This window comes from Anser brachyrhynchus (genome assembly GCF_964034855.1).
Source record: "Anser brachyrhynchus genome assembly, chromosome: 1".
Classification (NCBI taxonomy): Eukaryota; Metazoa; Chordata; class Aves; order Anseriformes; family Anatidae; genus Anser; species Anser brachyrhynchus.
Window position 1 is genome coordinate 90,971,835 of NC_137694.1, and position 21,106 is coordinate 90,992,940.

The 21,106-nt window shown below is 38.0% G+C and overlaps 1 protein-coding gene across 7 annotated transcripts in view; it reads right to left on the minus strand.

The window, feature by feature from the left end:
• Window positions 1-21,106, minus strand: part of EPHA3 (EPH receptor A3) — a 217,827-nt gene that overhangs the window by 25,071 nt on the left and 171,650 nt on the right. For all 7 annotated transcript variants that reach the window (XM_080603572.1, XM_080603571.1, XM_080603570.1 and 4 more), the window contains 4 exons: window positions 20,233-20,358; window positions 13,482-13,667; window positions 8,524-8,585; window positions 6,019-6,228 (listed from right to left, as the gene is read on the minus strand). In XM_080603572.1, the coding sequence (XP_080459698.1) occupies window positions 6,019-6,228; window positions 8,524-8,585; window positions 13,482-13,667; window positions 20,233-20,358 (584 nt within the window). The remainder of the gene's footprint in view (window positions 1-6,018; window positions 6,229-8,523; window positions 8,586-13,481; window positions 13,668-20,232; window positions 20,359-21,106) is intronic.

Genomic DNA, 21,106 nt, shown 5'->3' on the forward strand with positions numbered 1-21,106 from the left:
TTTGTATTTAAAAGGGGACTTTGTTGACTCATTTCATGAATAATTCAAGAGCAAGAACAGCAAGCAAAGTTCTGGTAAATATTTTTTAGACACATAAGCATTTTAACACAAAAACAATTCCTCCCAAAGGACTATGTAACACACACATTTTAGCAGATGTTCAAATATCAATATATGTAGAAAATCTGAAGAGTTGTATCAAACTAAATGCATGACATTCTATCACTATTACCTTTGAAAACGTTAAGGCTTACTGTGATTTAAAAAGTCTATTTGCAATTCCAAAAACATGTGGTCATTCAGCATTAGAAAATCCCTTCTCACTTATCTCCATCATTTTAAAGAAATACATATCTCATTTGAACATGTAGCACCTCTTCCATTTTCTTCTTTGTCAGGATTGAAGATATCTTACATGAATTACCATGCATAAATAAAACTGAATACTTTCTCCTAGACCACATGTTTGGAGCTAGGAACACTACACTTTGCTACTTGTTTCTTTATCCATCTCTTGTTTGGTACACCCTTTCCCCAGTCTCTCTATATTTAAAATGAATATGACGACTCCTACTCTACAAACTGCTGTAATGAAAGCGCTAAGAAACCCTACTTACATGTTTTGTTACATGATGTGTGTCCATTAGGATTTCGTACAATTTAGTCTTCTTTATCTATATGGCCTCACTAAGGGCAAATCATACTTGATGATTGGGTTACAGCATTGGTGGTTAAGGGAAGATCAACTGATGTCATCTACATAGACTTGTGCAAAGCATTTGATACTGTCCTGCATGACATCCTTGTCTCTAAAATGAAGAGACATGGCTTTGATGAATAGATCACTTGGTGGATAAGGAATTGCACTCAAAGTGTTGCAGTCAGTGGCTTGATATCCAAATGGAGACCAGTGACAAGTTGTGTCCCTCGATGGCCTGTATTGCATCCAGTATTAACATCTTTGTTGGCGATATAGACAGTTATATTATCTATATAAGCCTATATATATCTATTTATATCTATATATACCTATCTAGGCTTATTGCCTAGGAAAAAGGTTTACTCACATTTGTTCAAAATGGGCTTATAAAGAGAAATCTTATGTGTGCGCGAATCATTAGCTAGTAGCAACACATTTACTGATTATTTTCTGAGGATAAATGCAAGTTGCATATATTTTTGTCATGGTCTCCCTTTAAGGATATGCTTAGCATGAGGGCAGATAAGCTGCCTAAATCTGAGCAGAAAGAAAGCCTTGGTATTAGAGATGGCTGGAGTTTGTTATTACAGCTCCAAATCCCAGGCAGCCTAGGTCAGAAAGCCACTCTCAGGGTTTGAAATTAGTAAGCCAGCAGCAACTGAAGGTCTTATCTGGTCTAGGTGGAGCTGTGATTCCTACAGTATCTGGCTTTTCCGTGTAATTTGTCTCAAGCCAATGAAGTCCCCACTTCATTTGTCGCATGCCTAGCACACTGTCACAAGGCAGCTGATTCCAGGCCTTCGCACCCCTCCCAGCACTGTGATTTATTTCCTGTACGGTGTGTCTGCCGCAGGCCCAGAAAGAAAAGAATCAAGAAAAACAGGTTCTAACAGAAAAATTAGAACATTTTTTGCAGGAAAACCTAAAGATAAAAGCCTGGCTTTAATTAATTACCTGAGGACTTCGGCTACTCAGGAGACACCTTACTACTGCTGAGCAAGATGGTTTCACGTGAGTGAGATGAGCCTGGCTTACCCTCATAAGCACCTGAAAATTACATGACCTTACTGCTTCATCCCTTTCTAATGAATATTTTATCTTGAATCTACCTCCCTCCTTCTGAAGTGGTAAATGGTAACAGAACATTGCTTCTCTCTCACATGCTTATCAGGGAAGAGAATTCGAGGTGGTTTTTTTTTTGTTTGTTTTTTTGCGACATTCCTCAGCAGATTCTGTCTGCATTACAGTGTTTGCACATTCAGAAAAAAAGGAATGAGCCACAAATAACTTCTAGCAAAAAGCGGTTGCAATAACAGGTGCAATGCAAGGACTTTTCTCAACAGAGCACTTCCTTTGGCACACCAGAGAGCAGTGCCTAGCTGTGCTCTCCCTGCTCTGTCACGGTTACCTGGGGACATGGTTATCAAGGTACTTGTCACCAAAGCACAATACTTCTCGAGTCATGCAGATTTAAGGAGAAGTGGGTTATGCATGCAAACATAGTAAAACTGGACAGCATTTTACATTGAAGTGCCATGAACACCACTGATGTGCCCAAGGATGAACTTAAATAGTCTAAATTCATCTACTGATTACCCAAATATTATGCCTCTGAGAGAGATAATTACAGTCCTTCTACACGTGTGATGGCTTAAATTTATTTCCAGTTCATACTGTATGATTAGTCCACCCACTTGTCATACAGACATCTAAAAATAATAAGAATAGAAAAGACCAATTTGACAATGACAATTTTAATACAGCCTTGGCCTTTCAATTAAAATCAAATAGGTATGGAGAACATAGATAATTACAGTACATCCCCTCTGGCACATTTAGTCAGCCTAGCACAGACGCTGGTTTCTGCTTCTGTAAGCAGGCAGACCTCAGGCTGCTGAAGGCCTTTTGTGATATGAAAGCAGTGACAGTAATTCAAGAGCTAAATTATGACCCTGCCAGGTAGAAAAGTTTTCTTATAAATCCTGATTCCCCGTATTTCATAGATACACCTGCGATCTTCGTACTTCAGAGCTCTTGTACAATAGCACGAATATCATGGATTGTGTATTGAAAAAGGACACGTTATATCCTTTAAGCAAAACTTCAGACACAGCTTCTGAGAACAGAACAAAGTAAAATTTCACCCAGTCAATGTTTTATGAAAGCCTAAATGGCTGACTGGGCTTTTTTGGGGTATACCAATCCAGCACTATGCAATTATGAATTAAAATGATGTAATCGTTCCCAGGCTTTGACATTTCCAGGTAGAAAGTAGGGACAGAAGAGGAAGCTAAACACATAAAAGATTTATCTTCACAACTATGTCTATAAATTTGCCTAGTACTTCTGACATTAAACAAAGAACACCATCTTTAACGTTTGAACATTTGGAAATGTGGCTATATCATGCTTTTGTTTTTCTCTCTTCAAAGATCCTACTGAACAGTAGGTACCATGAATTGCCCAGCTTTCTGCCAGTGACTCACAGTGCTGTCTCACAGAGAGCTTAGGGCAGCGGTCAGAGGCAGCTGAGCATCACTAGGAGGTACAATGGGAACAGCCCAGGTCTTAAACACAGTGAGGACATACCTCCACTGAGGGGAAATGTGCCCTGTGGAGTGCTTTCACGACCATGATTACCAGTTTTTTAAGCTGGGGACCAAACAAACCTCAGGGACACACTACCTGGACATGTGTATGACATTCACTTCAAAGGACATTTGAGCAGAGAGACAAGCAGCAAATACCTTTGTCCTTCTCTCAGAGCCAGGACGTGGCTGAGGTATATTCAGTGACTACTTTTGAAGGAAATTAAATTGCCCTAGGTTGTATTTGAAGGTTGTAATTATCTGAGCATCTCCCTGCAGCAGTTTGCATATACACCATAAATGCCAGATGGAGTTTACTGAACACAGATGAATATACTTCACAAAATAGTTTCTTCCCATCGCATTTCATTATCTAAATGTAAATAGGAAGGTATGCTTAGAAAATAGGTGTCAGAAAGAGAAGAAGAAAAAAATTTCAACACTGCACTTGGTCACAGGAAATTTAGATGTAACATTGGCAGAAAACAGTGACACCTTGTGCACCCTGGTTTGTTGTAGCCCACCCAGGGGTATAAGCCATTTATGTGCACTCCATTTTTATGGAAGTCCACCTCTCTTATACAGCCGTATGCTATGCAGTTTTTTGGGAAGCCAGTTTTTCTGTCTATACAACTTTTTTTCATTTAGGTTAACTAGGACTCAAAGGTATCCTCAGCTTTTAATGTGAGTACACAAAATGCACTCACTAAATTATAGATCAGTTTGCATGCCCAAATGAATTTTGGAACATGAAAATTTACCTTTGAAGTCTGACAAAGGCATGTGTCACAAGGTTAAGTTGCGCTGGGGGTGGGAGGAGAAATACAGAGTCCTAAACCCATGGAGATACTAACAGAAATTGCACGTGTATGAAGCAAGAGATAAATATGCTATGCCTGGTGCTAGGGATTGATTGTATCCAGTTTTGGGCATTGCACTTAAGGAAAATGTAAACATGAAAAGAGTCTGAACAAGACCAGCAAGAACAGTCAAGTTCGCAAAAAATGCTTAGAGAAGAAAAGATTGGAGGGATGTGTGTGAAGAGCATGTCAGTCTCCATGCATGTGAGTGGCTGCTTTAAAGAGAGGATTGATCACTGGCCGATGAGCAAGCATACGTTCTGGGGGAGGGAGGTTAAATATTAGACTACATGTATAGTGTGTCTGAAGCTGTTTAGCTTGGAAACACTAACACATTATTTTCACAGGAGGTTTTTAAGAGGAGGTCAGGCAAATATATCTGACAAAGCAACAGACCTCTGTGGTTGAACTATAGATGATTTTCTTTTAAGGAACTCCTCTGTTGTATTAATATTTAACTGTGGATGTTGCACCTATACTGAGCATGAAGGCTGCTTTCTCCTACTAAAGTCTCTTCGTATTAACCATGTGAGACCTCTGTGAACAGTTTTTTAAAGCAGTATACATTGCCTGCTTCTAACAACACGCCAAAGCTTATCAAAAATCCAAGAAAGCACAGAAAGGTCAAGTAAAGAATAATGTCATTATATGTGGTAAATTATGAAGATATGATTGATAAATATACATAAACATGAATATACATGTGCATATATGTATGGATATATGTGTTAAACCAAACAGATAGAGTTTCTTAACTTGTTTTTCACCTATTTTATTTCAGTCATGAAGAGGATAGCATGCACACTGCCACAATAATTGATTGCTCCTGTCTGTGATCAGGAATGAAGGAAACCCTAGAAAACCCATATTAAGATTCCGCTGATACATTCTACTCTAATCTGGTTGGTACAGTGACGAAGAGACTATTACTAGGCTTCAGTACAAATTACACTCGAGTAAGATACTGGATATTAATGACACTTTTTCTGAAGTTAATAAAATCCACTTGCAATAGCATTAAGCGAACAACTGGGCATAATCCCAGTGTAATATCGAGATACACAAAGCTAAATGTATGCCTTCAAGGTTTTCGCAACAAAACAGACAGAAGTGTTATTCAACTGAGAACAAGAGGTGCAACAAAGCTGTACTTAGAAGACAATGTGTTTTTTTTCTAAGGCTCCTGACTAAGCAAATAGAGTACCTTCCAGGTAGCTTTTCAGTCAAGATGAAATCCAGAAAGAAAAAAGAAGCAGGCTACCCTATGGGGTAGCCAAAAAGAAGAAAGCACAGGAAGTTTAATTATATTGTTAAGGAAGACTTCTTTTCTTGTTTTACTCAAGATTTTGCTCAGTTAGAGGTACAACAGCAAGCATGACTGATGTACCCTTTATAGAACAGTGATCTCAGTACGCTCCAATCAAGACACACATCTCATCATACTAGAAGATATAAAAACATAAAGGGAAAAAGCTTTTTTTTTTTTTCTGAGTGGGATTTTTTTTTTAAACTGTGTAGGAGTCGAATCACCAGTGTGACAAAACCTGCACACATCAAGTCTTAGATCACTGTGTACTGTTGTGGTATTCTTTCCTTGACACACTCAGCAGAAAGAAACCAAGCCACAAATTTTGCACACTGTAAGAAAAATAATCTATCAACACAAACTGTGTTTTTTGCCTTCCGTCTTCCCTGAGACATGACTACAAATATAGCTATGATATGTTTATGCTTTATCGAACACCTCTGGCCAAGAAAGATTGGATAGCCTCTGCAACACAGAGTATAAGCCTCAGGGACTCCCTCAGCTTTCAGACTAACTTTGCCACAACAAACAGCAATAATTTTAAAAGGATAAACACAAACTCACCCTTGTTGTGTACGCAGCTTCTGGGTCATCTTCCAGCACACGAGAAAGACCAAAATCGGAGACTTTGCACACCAAGTTACTATTGATGAGGATATTACGAGCAGCTAGATCTCGATGGACATAACCCATATCTGACAAATATTTCATGCCAGATGCGATCCCCCGAAGCATGCCTACTAGTTGAATGACTGTGAACTGGGCATCGTGTTTCTGGAAAACATTTGAAATGTCATTTCTGAGATTGTGCTCCTTCTTGCACAGGATTTTTGATAAGACCCCAGAAATTCCTTGGGTGAAGAGCTCAAGTCAGGGATCAAGAGGTAAATACCACACACTGAACTACTTTGATCTGTAGAGAATAATCTTCCCATCAGCTGAGGGTAAAGGGACACATTTTCAATTCAGATAAAAATTCAGTTTTCATGTTCTCGCTCTCATTAGAATTTTAATTTCCTAGATGGGACTTGTATATAAGTGGCACATAAATCTCAGTTGCGTGTGCCCCTGAGACTGGAATGTCAGGACATTAGGGAAACAGATGTCTGGTTTCTCTTAAAGGCCATAGGAACTGGTAGTGAAAATCCCAGCCTTATCCAATGGCCTAATGAAAGTTTTCTATTGCTTTTTTTTTTTTCCCCCAATAGTAACAAATGCTGTTTTGATTCATTGGTTTTCAAATGCCCCTCAAATTTCAACTCATTCCTCAAGATTTTCCTCAACTTCATGAACACAAAATTACTTAAGCACAATGTGACTTAGCCTAAAAACCAACAGATGCACAGATTCCTAATTGTATACTTCTAGACATATGTTTTAAATCTTCCAGCTCTTACTAACACTGTTTGTTAACACTAAGCATTGGTATTGATATATGGATACATAGAAAACAAGACAACAGTATGACCTACAACAGCTCTCAAATGAATCCCCCATTGCCATAAATGTATCATCATGGGCAACTCTCCAGCTCTTCCTGCTGCTTCTTCCAGAATTTTATTAAATACATTAGAGTTGGCTCTGCCATGTAGGGTGAGCTCACATGAATCAGCCTGCAAGACTGATTGCATTCATTTCATTTCTGATTAATATACTTAAGGGCAATGTTAGCACTGTAAACATTAGATAAATATATTGCACAGAGGATGCTTAAAGATCCTCTCAGAATTCTCTTTAATGAAGAAATTTATTACTATTAAAGACTCTTAGCAATTCTCTGCTATGAAACTGTCTTAACTAGAGCCAACACAAGAGGGTTTATGTAGGCCATGGAAAAGATTTAGCTAGGAATCACAAGGTTTGTAATCATGAAAGGAATGAGATCCTGAGATAGCCTTTCAATGGCAGTGGGGAAGGCAAACTAACTAGTTTTAAGAAGCATTTATAAGGTGGGTTACATAGCCTGTGTTGCCTTTGGTATTAATGAGTCACAAAGTTCTTAATCTATGTTTCCATGCCACAACAGCAAAAAAAAAAAAATCACACTCAAATGACCGAACAAGCTGAACAACCGTTTCCTACAGTCAGAAATTATTCTCCTGTCCTCAGAGCTTTCTTCAAGGATTTCTAGCCTAAACAAAATATATATCGTTCAGTATAGGTATATTTCATTCAGATACACTGACACATTATTTATATATATTTTACATGCTTCAGTGGACTTCATAACATATACAGTACATACTGAAACTAAGGTTGACAATATGTCCCCTTTTGGGGTTAAACGTCTAGTTCAGTGTTATGAATTTGGGGGATAATGTCATTCAACCGTGGCAGAACCAAAGCAGTCTCCCAGCGACAGCTGAGTTTGCCCTAACAAATTAAAATTAAACTAGTGTTTCCCCTCAGAAGGGATTTCATTTCTGCTACACTTCTTGTTTTGCCACAAGTAAATCTTGGTGACACAGGGAGCGTTCAAATTTTTTTTAGGCTCGCTACCAACTTCGACAGAAAACAAAGATAAATCAACAACAGTATCAGTATGCCTAAGGTTGTGGAAAGAAAACAGGCTAATAAAGTTTGCTAGCAAAACATTTCAAACACCCCCATGTAAGGGCTTATTCCCTAAACTGTTCACATTTAGGGAAATGGCCCTTGGTTCACTATTACTGGTTTACCAATAACATTTCCACAAATTCATTTGCTTTGGAAATCACTTGTAAGACATACGGGCTGCCAACCAAAATGCGCAACGGCATTACAGTGGTAATTCTGCCCTAAGAAAAATAACCTTCATTTTAGTGTGCCAGATTTATTTTAATAGAAATGATATATTAATAAAAAAAAAAAATCTAGTTAATTTTGGAATAGTAGTGACAACAGTCAAAACGCAACAGCAGATCCTTGCCTAGCTTTCTGAGCAGATCACAATGCACACAAAACCCAGTGGAAATAATGAAATATCAAGCAACAAGAGCTCATGATGCATCAGAGCAGAGTGGCTCCACGTTCATAACAAGTTCAGAACAAGAGACGGTCATGCCCCACATAGTTATCTATTGCGCTTACCCGCAGAAAGCTGTCCAAGGAACCATTTTCCATATATTCAGTAACAATCATAACTGGTTTACCTGCAAAAATGTTACAGGGGTCAGGTATTTAAAATGAATACATGAATACAGCAAAAGAGGCATTTCAGAAAGGTGTCCAAATTTACCAAATCCCAAGGATAATTTTACCTTTAAAATAGAAAGCAAAAAGATACATGCGCAAAAATTGCTGTGCACACCATGTAATGGTGATTGCACTGAAAAAAAACAGAAATGCTTCAGCATAAGCTGATACTATTTTTAGCAGGTGAAGCATCCTGCATTTTCAGTGCACTGTGCCTGATCCAGTAGTTGTGCAGAATGGTTGCATTTATGCAACAAAGCAGGTGTATTCTGCCAGGCTACCCAACGCTTCTTCCAGAAGGGAACTGGGCACAGGCTATGGAAGAGCCACAGCCAGAGCTTCTCTCCACAGGTGCCCTGGTCTGCACAATGGAGGGACAAGGGCTGTACCCCTGGGACACAGTCAACACATTCCCCACATTATGAGGTACCTGAGAGCTGCAACACACTCCCTAACATAGCAGCCCTGTGTCCCTGAAAAGCTTCACGTATCTGAAAACTCATTTGGAGAGAGTCAGATCAGTTTGTGAAACTGCTTCGTCTACCCTAAGTTATCTTGTAACATGACCAAGGTTTTATATACAACTCTGACATGCTGGAGAGAAATGAACACAAAATTAATGTGATTATGGTGAAGTTTCCACACAAAGGTCATTGCCCTGCTAATATTTTACTCATCATGTGGATTTTATTATTTCATAATATTTTCTAAAGCTTTGTTTATTTTCTCTTTGTGGTAGAGAGAAAGGTGGGTAGGAGCATGAAGTTATTTAAGGAGATGAATTATTATTTCACATATAATACAGGAAGACTTCTGACCATAAAAGCATGACGAAGGCCTGCATATTGTACAGCTGGTGATACTTAGCTTCAAAAATTGAACAGCATGAGACTTGAAGAAGTACCCAGTATAATTTAAGAAAAACATTTAATTCAAAGAATTTGAAAATTCTTTTAAGAACTTTTAGAAGAAAATCCCATGTCCTCTTTGCATGGGTTACGGGGTGAAATACTTTTCTTCTGCTCTGCAACTGATGCACTATACTGTGGGAGACATACTACTGGGTAACCCACTGTCATCCATTAAGTAGTGGGAACAAACTCTCTATTCAAAGCATTGATCTCAAACTGTATAAGATATGGGACAGATAAAAGAACTAATGACGTACAATCTCCAAAAGAAATTCTGTTGCTTGCTTACTCTTGTAAGCAAGAAATATGCAGCGCTCTTGTACTCATCAGTACCTTACGATGTACATGTAACATTAGCCCCAAGGCATTTCTGGTAATGCATAGAAAGTGCTGCTGGACCTTTAAGGTACAGGACAGTGCTCTAGTAGGGCTATCCAAAACTTTCCATGATAAATCCATATACTTAGAAAACAAGAGACAGTTGCCTGGTTTCTGCATAAACTCAATTTTATGACACACCAGAAGACTGAAATTAGAGTAAGAAGATCCGTCTTTCAAATTCTTAGGAAAGCATCCTCCTGACTTGCTCACTCATATTAAGAAAGCCCTAAGTGCAGGGTTTTGCTCACATCCAGTTGGAAATGTGTTCATAATAAGAAGCATGTGCTCTGAAGCAACACTGTGCACTTTTAAAAGCACACTCTGCATTCATTTATCAAAGCACAGCCGTTCATACACGATAACAACTTGTGTCAACAGTGTTGCCGAAATTTATTACACTAACAGGCTACAAATTGCTGTAAATTATTAGTAAACTAAGCAGAACATGTGTGCTGGTTATTAGGACTACTGCCTAGAGCGCGCCTGGGAGACCGGCGTAGCAGGAAAACTCAGAACCGAAATCAAACTGTAGTCGTATCTGGTGAGTGCCCCTCTCTCTTATTGCCAACGTGTCATCAGGCAAATCACAGCCACCACAGCTGGAGAACTTCTCATACCAAGCGGTCCTGCTACAGGAATCGTGGCCATTGCAGCTACTATGAGTTGCTTCAGAAGAGGTGCTTAGTATGAGTAGTGAGTTCACTGCTAAGGGCCACCTGTCAAAGGAGTTTAGTTAATGAAGAAAAGGTCATATTGCCCGCTTATCTGTATTGGGAGTGATCCAGCAAATGCTTCGCAGATTTTCTCCAAACTTTGTATATAAATCAACATTTCTGAGTGCGATTTAACAGCCATCATAAAAAAAAAGAACACTTGATAATTTGTTATTACAATATACTGGTCTGGTTTAAAAATAATAATAATAAAAAAAAACAAAAAACACCAAAACACAAAGAACAAAACCCACCTTTTTACCCTTCTATCACCTTAACGAATGTTAGAGAAAAATTGATGATTACCGTTGCTTGCATTTATGCCATATAATTTTACCCAGAAAGTACTTCCAGAACAGTTTTCTCAAGTCCCATATTGCTATTCCAGCTATCTGGAGAGGGGGATGAATCCCTGATGCCTATATTGACTTCAGTTGGGAATACTTAGACCTTGCTCTCTCATACTTGAAGGTGATAGACAGCTAGCACTCCCAAACACCCCTGAGACAGATAGCAAATATGCTGTGAGTACAGCTGAGGGGCAAACTTACTAATATTCTTCTATAGAAGAATATATGAATACAGAATTAGCAACGCACATTTAAAAGCAGTGCAAAGAATCCTGAATGCAGAGCAGTAAATCATTTTCTGAAGTGCCTCAGAAATAGAAAATGTAACAAAACAGATTTTAGCTCTGCTGTGTACAGACTGACATTGGTGTTTCAAGAAATACATGGATTGTAAATATTATTTTGACTGTACAAAGCATGTGTCATTAGAAAGCAGGAGATAACTTGAATTTATACAGGCAGATCTGGCAGCCCTTTCCCAATGGGAACTGTGAGGCGTAAGTTGAATAATATTTTTTTTAATCTAAATCAGCAAAACAGACTTGCATGAATAACACCTAAAGAAAACATTATAATTGTAACTGTTTCTTCATAACATATATAGGGTTTTACTGCACTTTCATTAGTTATTATTAAACATATATGCATATATATATTTCTTTTACTTTGTTGCACTAAGCTGTGAAATTCTTTTGTGCCTTTTTTGTTTGTGAAACCTTGAACCACCAATTTTAAAAAAACAAGATTCTTTAGAAACAACAAAACCATCTACTTAAAAACAAACTGGGGTATACTCTAGTTAAACTGAAAGTGTCCTCAGCGCACTCCAAGGAGCTCTTCGTTCTAAAGACCTGTTTTAACAGCAGTCCTCTGGGATGAACTAGAAAACGTGCTACGCACTTCTTCTGCTCCCCTGAAGAATTTCAGAGCACTCCTGAATCTTTTTCATTTTTCAATTTTTTAAGAATAACTCATATAAAGTTTTATTGATCTCCTACTTAACAATTACTACAGGACTTCGCTCATTGAATATATCGCCTCGTGCTGCAATGGAAACAATGCAGATGAAGTCTCTGAATTTATGTCTCTCAGAACACGCTTAGATGTCATGCCTCTTTTCTAGTACCAACTATTTCTGTCTTTGCATCCCAAGATAGAGGCCAACCAGCAGCACAAGCAACGAGAGCCAGAACTCTCCTAAACAAGGCAGCATCACAAGCAGAAGATCCCACCAGCTGCTTGTAAGATGAAGGGCATGTGGCTCTTGGCAGCTGGATGGAAGAGGCGACTGCAGCTGCCATAGGAGAGCTTGCAAGAGCTTTAAGACAAACATCAGCATTCAGGAATGACTGTTACAACATGCTGTTATCTTATATAAAGTGGTGCTGGAGATGGTTCTTCAAATAGATTACCGTCCTGGACAAGTAATCTAAGTGTGGATAGTTTTCAATTACCATTTTGTCTCAGAAGAGACTGAGTTGTTACCATAAACATTGACAACAATATGCTTTAAAAACAAAACAAAACACCCACAACCCAAAGGCAGATTTATAAAACGCCCATTAGCAAAAATATAAATATTAACAAAGAAATAAGATTAATTTTATTACCAATAGCTTAAATCTCCAAGACGTTTTAGGTTTTTTACTAAGGGGTATTAATTCTGGAGGACCCATGCTGGTACATATAGAATATCACACAGAGTATTTTTCCTGCATGAAAACCATGCCGGAAAAAGGTTGGACTTATATACTAGCATTTGTTCTGGTAGCCAGGTAGGCTGTTCATTAATTTGTGCTAATGATAAAGTCTAATGATTTAGTGGAAAGCAGGACATATTGCTTCACTGCAATTAGGGAACCTTAGGACATCAGACTCCAGAACTCCTAACAGATTATCAGCAAGTGCCTCTTGGCCACTTTGCAGCAATTTATAGCTCCAGAGTATTAAATTGGTTCCTAAAATCTGCCAGTTCATTAGTTAGCTGCAATGTTCTTCAGAAACGCTCCTTTTTCTCCACATTATCTATATCGTTTTCAAGCAGAGTATCTTTATTCCCCATTTTTCCCTATCTCATTAACCCAGGGTGCTGTTTTTAAGTCCTTAGCATCCTGAGAGCAGCAAGGTAGAGAAGGTCCTGCAGTTTCACTGCAGGCAATTGCCTCTAATACTGCTCTTTATTGGATCCATCAGCATGAGCTTCCACACGGGTAATTTTTTTCCCTGCTTTTGAGGAAATAAAATACACATTGCAAAAGTAAAGCTATGTGTTTCCTTTGTTATCTCTTTTGAAGGATATTTGGTACATATTATCAAGGTTAGGACAAATATCTCTTGAAGGATTTGCAGAGCATAAACACTGATGATTCATTCTTTTCCTCTCTTTTGCTTTTTCTCAAAAGATTAGAGGATCACAGAAAGAGTATGGATTGGAGGGACCTTGGGAGGCCACCTTGTGACACTTCCCATACTAAACAGATACCCCCCTCAAATCTTACTTTTAGTGACAACGCCCTCCAGTCGAATTATATTAGGGTGGTCAAATTGTCCCATGATGCTTGCTTCTCCCAGGAAATCCCTCCTCTGTTTTTCTGTGTAGCCAACTTTCAGGGTTTTGATAGCCACTGAAATTTCCTTTTTAGAAGGCAGCTTTAGGCGCCCACTGCACACTTCTCCAAATTCCCCTAAAAAAAAAAGTGGAAAAAAGACAAAATATTAAATGCAGTTATTTCATGAGATTTTAAGAAAGAATGCATAATGTTCAGCCAAAGTCCCTGAAGTGCAATGTCTACTGAAAGGCCACAGACCTGAGCTCAGAGGAGGCCTTCAGACCACTCACTACTTAACATTTCCAGGCTTCTTTTCTCTGGCTGTTACACTGGACAATGTCACTCATTTACACTGCATATTTAGATGACTGCAGAGCAGAGGAATGCATTAATGTCACTAGAAAATTCCTTTTTTTTCTCCAGTTGATGCACTTTGAGACAATAATAGGAGGTCAAACTGATTAACAGAAAGTATCAGAACAGTTGTGCATTTTTGTGAATATCATACTAATTTCTACCAGAGACAGTTCAGTTCCCAATTATTTTTATTTCAATTAAAGTAGCAATATAATTTATAAGGAATAAATTTGTCTACACAAACGCCTGATGGTAAAAGCAAGTCATACATATTTCCTTTGTTCCATCATTATTCAGATGGATCTGTGTAAATACACACTGTTGCTACGGGTCTATAGGACATGACAGTCCACCACGAATAATTGTGCCCACTGTGAATTGTATGAGATCCTTAAATAGAAAATGGCAGAGATTACCAAATGCCTACTTTTATACAATGTGGTTTATCCTTTGCTATGCAACAGCAAAGAGGAGACAAGACTTATCCTAGCATTCAAATGAGCATGTATAAAGCATGTTAACAGATTGCTGGAAGAAAACATCTCACTTGGAAATTTCTATATTTACTTAATGACACCAAGCATGTAAGAAAATTTCAGTATCTCAGAAAACATTTGAGCTGCAACCGACTTTTGATTCCCAATTATCTACCCCCTCATCTTAGATTTCATATAATAAACTGCACATAGAGCAACCAAGTTAAAATAACATTAATAACTTTTTGATTCCTTGTTTGAAAGACAAAATAGTTGAAATAATGAAAATACAATACAAATGGAGAACGGATGAAACGTACAAGCGATATGAGTGCAAGAATTACCCTAAATGTTTATTTATAATTAGAGATAAAAACAAAACCAAAAAACCCTAGACAATAGAGGGTGTTGCTGAAGGGTTTTAACCCTCATTTTCTGTCAATTAATGGGTATTCTGTGTTTTTTTTTCTTCAAAATATGTGAGATCTAAATGTAAATAGCCCTTCATATGCCATACTGTATTTTGTCAAGTGGTCTCGTGCAGAAAGTTTGACTTGGAAAGCAACAAGCCCTATAAATCTAAATCTAGGCAACATCATTTTTATGCAAATTGTGAATTTTCTCTGTTTTTGTCAGTAAAACATAAAGGAAAAAGTGGTTACACTTTTTATATACGAGCTTTTTCCCAACTTTATGCTTAATAATCCTAAATGCATTAGCATTGCTTTACTTCTAAAGAACAAAGGCTTTTGGAGTTCCATGATACTCTCTTTACCTGTGCAGCTGACTGTTTACATTAAGCAACATCTGTGAAAAATAAAAATATCCCAAAAGCATATAAATAAGATATTTCTGATGAGCAAATTGAAATCACATTACTCTTCATGGATTTAAAGCTCAAAAAAGTGTGATGGATTGGCATCCCTCTATTGAAATACTCCTGCACTATTGACTTCAGAGATGATACCACACGCGATATGTTTTAAAATTTACCTTCAACCCATTTATTTATGGATTATTGTACTTATATGTAAATTGAAATTATTCTTCCATCAATTTGCCACCTATATGTTTGGCATTAGAGTACATGTCCCATCAGGAGTACTGCAATTTAGGAAGGATGGAGGGAATAATAGCAATGACCAGAACCTTAAAAGCCAGGGCTGTGTATTCCTGTTCATAGCTGAAGAAATTGGGGCTGTTTATTTACAATAAGGACTTGAGAAACGGGAGAGATGACAATGGTTCTGGCATATCAACATAATGGCTCTAAGATGGGCACTGACTCCTTTTTCTATACACGAGAGGGAAAAAAAAAAAAGAGTAGATGTAAATTAAATTACGGGAAAGGTAAGTTAGATCAGGAAAAAAAAAAATCTACCACTAAGGACACTTGGACAGCAGATTTTTTTTTTTTTTTTTTTTTCCCTAGGGAGGCTATGAACTCTTTTATCTTGGAGATTGTAAAGAATAAGCATCTGTCAAGAAAAGTACCTAACAAGATCAGTTTTGGGCAAGGGCATGGACTTAATGACCTCTCGAGGTCACTTTTCAGCTTTATTTTCTAAGGTTTCTCTGTCAGACAGATAATTTAACAACAACAACAACAAAAAAAAAACTGAACAAATGTGTCAAAGGGCAACAACCTTTCTCTGCTGGTAACCCATGCTAGAGTTGAGTCAACAATAAAGTGAAAGTCACCATATCTTATTACCAAGTTTGCTGAGCTGCTTCGTTCTTCAGGCATGATATTGTGCTATTAATGTAATAAACCCAAAATTAAAAACAGGGCATATCTTGATATAAAATTGCACTTACATTACATCTGCTATTTCTACTGTTATTTGTAATTTCAGGCTGCCAAGACAGGCGAATGCTCAGAGAATGCATGATAAAATCTACTACTAGTACACTAACAAGTGTTGAGTTTCACTCAGACTTCTTAATTAAAAATATTCAACCTGCAAGCTAAGATTACTGGTATGCTCTACCAAGAGCAAACACTTCTTTGGTTCAAACACTAATCCCAGCTCTATCCTGCCAGAACACAAAGAGAAAGACAAAAGCACATATTTAAAACAGGAGGAAGGAGAAAAAAAGTATTTAAAATAAATCTTGTAATGTTCAGCTTTGTATTCCCTTTTCTCTATGCTTTAATGGTACAACAAGCTGTAAGTCTCTAACCTCTTAAAACTGTTGGTCAGTTACTGTCAATAAAGAGTGTATCTGTGATTGCAGCAAGCAGTCTGGGCAATCAATCCTTCATTTCAGTCTGGAATCATAAATCTGGTATTTGTTTGGCTTTTGGGAAGGAAAAGGTTATGGCTGATGTCCATCAACATGGTCCCATTTAGCCATGGCTGCACAATTTAGAGCTTGGGTGATTAATCAGATTCCACAAGTGCCTCAAGGCCAGTAGATGCTACAGGAGACTGAAAATCAGACCCTTCGTAGCAATGAAGCTCCCTGGTGTCTGGGAATATGACATGAGTTTACTTTCTTGGGAAAAAAAAAAAAAAACAACAAAAAAAACCATAATTCTTCATCAACGTGTAAATATTACCTTAGTTGCCAAAATTTTGAGAAGCATAAACTACTCTGAGTAAGCTGGAAGAAACTCAGCAGACAATCTAAATATGTTTGGTTCCTTCATATACATGGCCATATGGATGCAACATAAGTTTGTCTGGCCAACACCCATAGTGATATGCACTTATACTACATTTTTTTGCTGAAAATCGCTACTATAAGGTCCCAGAAATAAATGGACTTGGGACATCTGTATATAAAGAAACAGTATCTCATCAGATATTGTTTGGGGGGAATAATACATTGTGTATACGTTGGAAGGTGGAAAAACTGGCACTGAGTTTAAGAGATGACGTTGATGGCTTTTTACGTAAAGCCCTTCTGAAGAACTCATTTTTAATTATGCTACGCCAATAAACATTGTATAGCCTGTCCTGCAGACTGATGAATCTCTTTATATGTGGAAAACAAATAGATATTATTAGGAGGGCTACTTATGATATAAAGATCTCCAGATTTATTTTTTTTTAATGGGCTGCTTACTGCATCAGTAAATGCTATTTGCCATGCATTTAGACCCAGGGGACAAGGAAGAGATGAATCTGTGAAATTGGCTGCTCCATTAACTTAGCTTTGTTTTAAATACTGATGGTACTGCTGTGCACAGGACTGCCTCAGAATTGGAGGGGCAGCTAAGCTGACTGTTCACAAACCTTGTGAACCTCAGAAATATTACAGCAGTACACCATATGACCTGAGACACTGTGAACCCTCGTGATAAGGTAACGCAGCTGGCCCCAAAATATTAGAAATACTTAGACCAACAAGATGCCACGCTACAAGTATGTTTAAACTTTGAAAGAAAAACACATGCATGCTCTAATGTTCAGCGAAGTACAATCTTATGTCAATTCCAAATCAAGAAAGCATTTTCCATAGTATTCTCCTGTGATCCAACTGGATTTAAAGTTTTTAAGTGGTTTGCTGAACTGGATCCATAAAAACAAATGAGCTTTTTTTAAAAGAAGGAATTATTGTAAAGAAAAACCTGAAAACGTGGCTCCAGACCCCAATTTTATTATGCTTAGCCTCTAACTAAAATCCCCTGTGTTTTTCTTGAGGTTCTTTTGGACAAGAGCATTTCCTTATTGCATTTGAGCATGTTCTGAAAGCTATGTAAGCTGCCCTCTGTTCTCTCAGAGAGTTCTGGCTAAGGCTGTGAAAAACTATTTGGAAAAAAAAAAATAATACCAAAATTACTTCTCTCGCTTGAAGATCTCATTACTTCTGTCACACTTGAATGCAGTTAAATGAATCCCTTCCTCTCAAATCTCTATCTTTTTATAATTTCATTCACACTTTCATTTGTAAAGGAGAAGGCAGGAAAAGAGTCCTTCAATCAAGTACGTCATTGACTCAAGTAAGAGACAGGAAATGCCTTTCTGCTTTGTGGGAGGAAGGAAGGTGTGCTCCTGCAGAAACAGCCTAGGAGGAACTCACCGCTGTTCACGTGTCTTCAATAGTGCTCCAAATGCATGAGCTACCATGTGCTGAACATGAGGTCAGCGCGAAGTGATGCTACAAATGCATTTTGGAAGATCCCACCACTGCATAACCCACTTTTCATCCGTGCTTCCCCTTCCAATTCCTATCTTTAATGACCGTTAATAGGAAACACTAACTGTAATGCCACATGTAGAGTTTAGGCTGCATGAATCTGAGCCATGGGCTCCAAACAAACAGCTTTGTAATGTATATTAAGTCACAGCTTCAATGCAGAGGACCTGCAGGTTTCGATGTTGAAGCTATCAACACTGTCACTGGAGTAGAGCATAGGGACTTATTTTTAAATCACCTGGCTCTTTTAGAACATTTAGGACTTTTAGGACAGCTTTTTTGAAGCTTCTCAGAAAACCATTCCTCCATTTTCAGAGCTCATATTTGTCCAGCTTCGGTTTACCTCTCATTTTCATGTGCACTCGGAGTTAAAAATATGTCCAAAAATGAGTTATAAAGTAGGATATATTGTTGATTCTTAGAGATTTGCTTTCTGCATTCATACACTGTACAACACAAGTTTAGGAAGCGTACATTTGTGAATGAAGACTCCTTAAAGACTCATAATGAAATATACTGCTCTTGGACTTAGCTTTTCAATAACACCCTTCTCTATCTATACTCATTCTCTATTGTGTGGTAAGCAGAGCTTTGCTGCCTTTACTGAAGATGATGGAGAACAGTGCACTCTTGTGGGGCAAAATTAAAACCAGCAAGAAACAAAACTACCTTTGCAGAAAACAACTTAAGTTCCTACAAGCAGCTGAGTAGCTGCAGTAAGAGAGAGTGAATAGTGTTTCCTTTTACTGGGCTATTCAGGAGATGCACTGAGCACAGAAGCTTGCTTCTACATTTTTTTTTCCAAATGAAAATCTTTTGCTGTGCACTAGGAGTCTGTCTCTTTCACATCTCATGATTTTAATTCAAACAGTAAATTTAGAGAGAAGCAAAAAAAAAAATCAATAATAAAAGAACTACTAATTTTCAATGGATTAAAAATCAATAGTATTTCTCTCAAATGCTTTAATTTAGCAGGAAAGCTAACACTTCATGATCATCTGGCTCAATGAAACAATCTGCCACTTCACTTCAAGGAGCAAGCACGCATCCTGTCAAGAGCTCCATGCTGCATTGCAACATGGATAACTCGGTGTGACGAGGCTTTCTGTAATCTGGCTCCTCTGCTATAAAATCTGCTCATTTCAACAGTTTGTTTTCAGTAAACCCAACAGTCTACGGCGTCTGCATGGCCCAGACAATCGGTTATCAGACAGACAACCCTTTCCTGCTAAATCAATAATTCAAATCCAAAGCAGTGATCAAAATCAATCTAATGGCCAAAGGTCACTGCAGTGTGATGGATGTGTGGTGACTGGTATGAAATGAGTTTGTGCTTTCACTCAAGGCATAATAGTCACCATTCCATTTAAGGAAAACATAGAATGCATCTTCACAGTTGATATCTTTTTCTGTGCTGACAGATTTTAAAGAGAAGCACAGAAGTGACGCTGAAGTCTCTTTTCACTCTTAACCATACTGTGTCCAAGAGTGGGCTGTGTGGTGTCATTTGAAAAATGGTCTAGTTATCTGCTTTCTTTAGGAAAAAAGTAGATGTGTGTGCCACTAACTATTCATATGTACAGAAGTCAGATATAAATATGATCTAGGAAGTTGCAGACCTGAGAAAATTTCCTTTCCAGTCATAAGTATAAAGTCAATGATGTAAAACAGTACACACGGTAAAAAGATATCTTCAGTTCAATATATCTGATGTTTATTACCTGCTCCGACAACTTTATCAATGGATATATTGGAAGCATCTAGTTCCTTGGCAAATTCATGCACAGCTTGATTGGGATCCTCATATGTATGTGGATCTACATAAGTTCGCAGGCCTGGGAGTTTTACTGTGTAAAAAAAAAATCAGAGAGAAAATGTTACTTAGACTTAACTAATCCTTCTAGAGAAAGCAAATGAGACAACAGAAATCAAATCAACAGCAGAAAAAGGTATGCTGCTAATTCATATCAAACAGCCTTTGATAAGTCTCCACAAATCTTAATATAGAGTGAAACCAAAGACACTGATGCAGTTATTGCACAGAAGTTTGAAAAACACTGCACTTGCCATATCTAACTGCTTTTCAAATATTAAAATACTACCTGCCCCTCCCAGCTTGCTCTGTTTAGATGTTGCCTGATAGTATTTTTTTTTAAAGAATTGCAATGAGACATGAAACTAAATGGGTGATGCCACAGTCAACCTGAAAAGTTCTTAGGAATATACTACGGAGAGCACTTGAAATCACACTTTTTCTTTCTGATTCCTCCAGCAAGATGCATAAAAAAAGAAAACTACACATGAATAAATGCGTGCCCCCCCAGTCCCTATGCTAATGCTGTACAAGGATGGCATCCAGTTGTTCTTAGCATTAAAGTTGGGATCTAGCGCTAAGTCACCCTAGCATCGATGCCATTATTTTGTCCCCTTGTACAGTCCCCTGGCCAGAGGTTCCTCTGTTTGCCAGAGGCAAGCACTAGTTCTAATGACTGAATGATTTTAAAGGCAGTTTCAAGCTGTCCACAACTCCTCCTCCAGCAGGATTGGAAGCGGAAGCATATTATCATTCCCAACCCTTCTCTCCACAAAGATGCT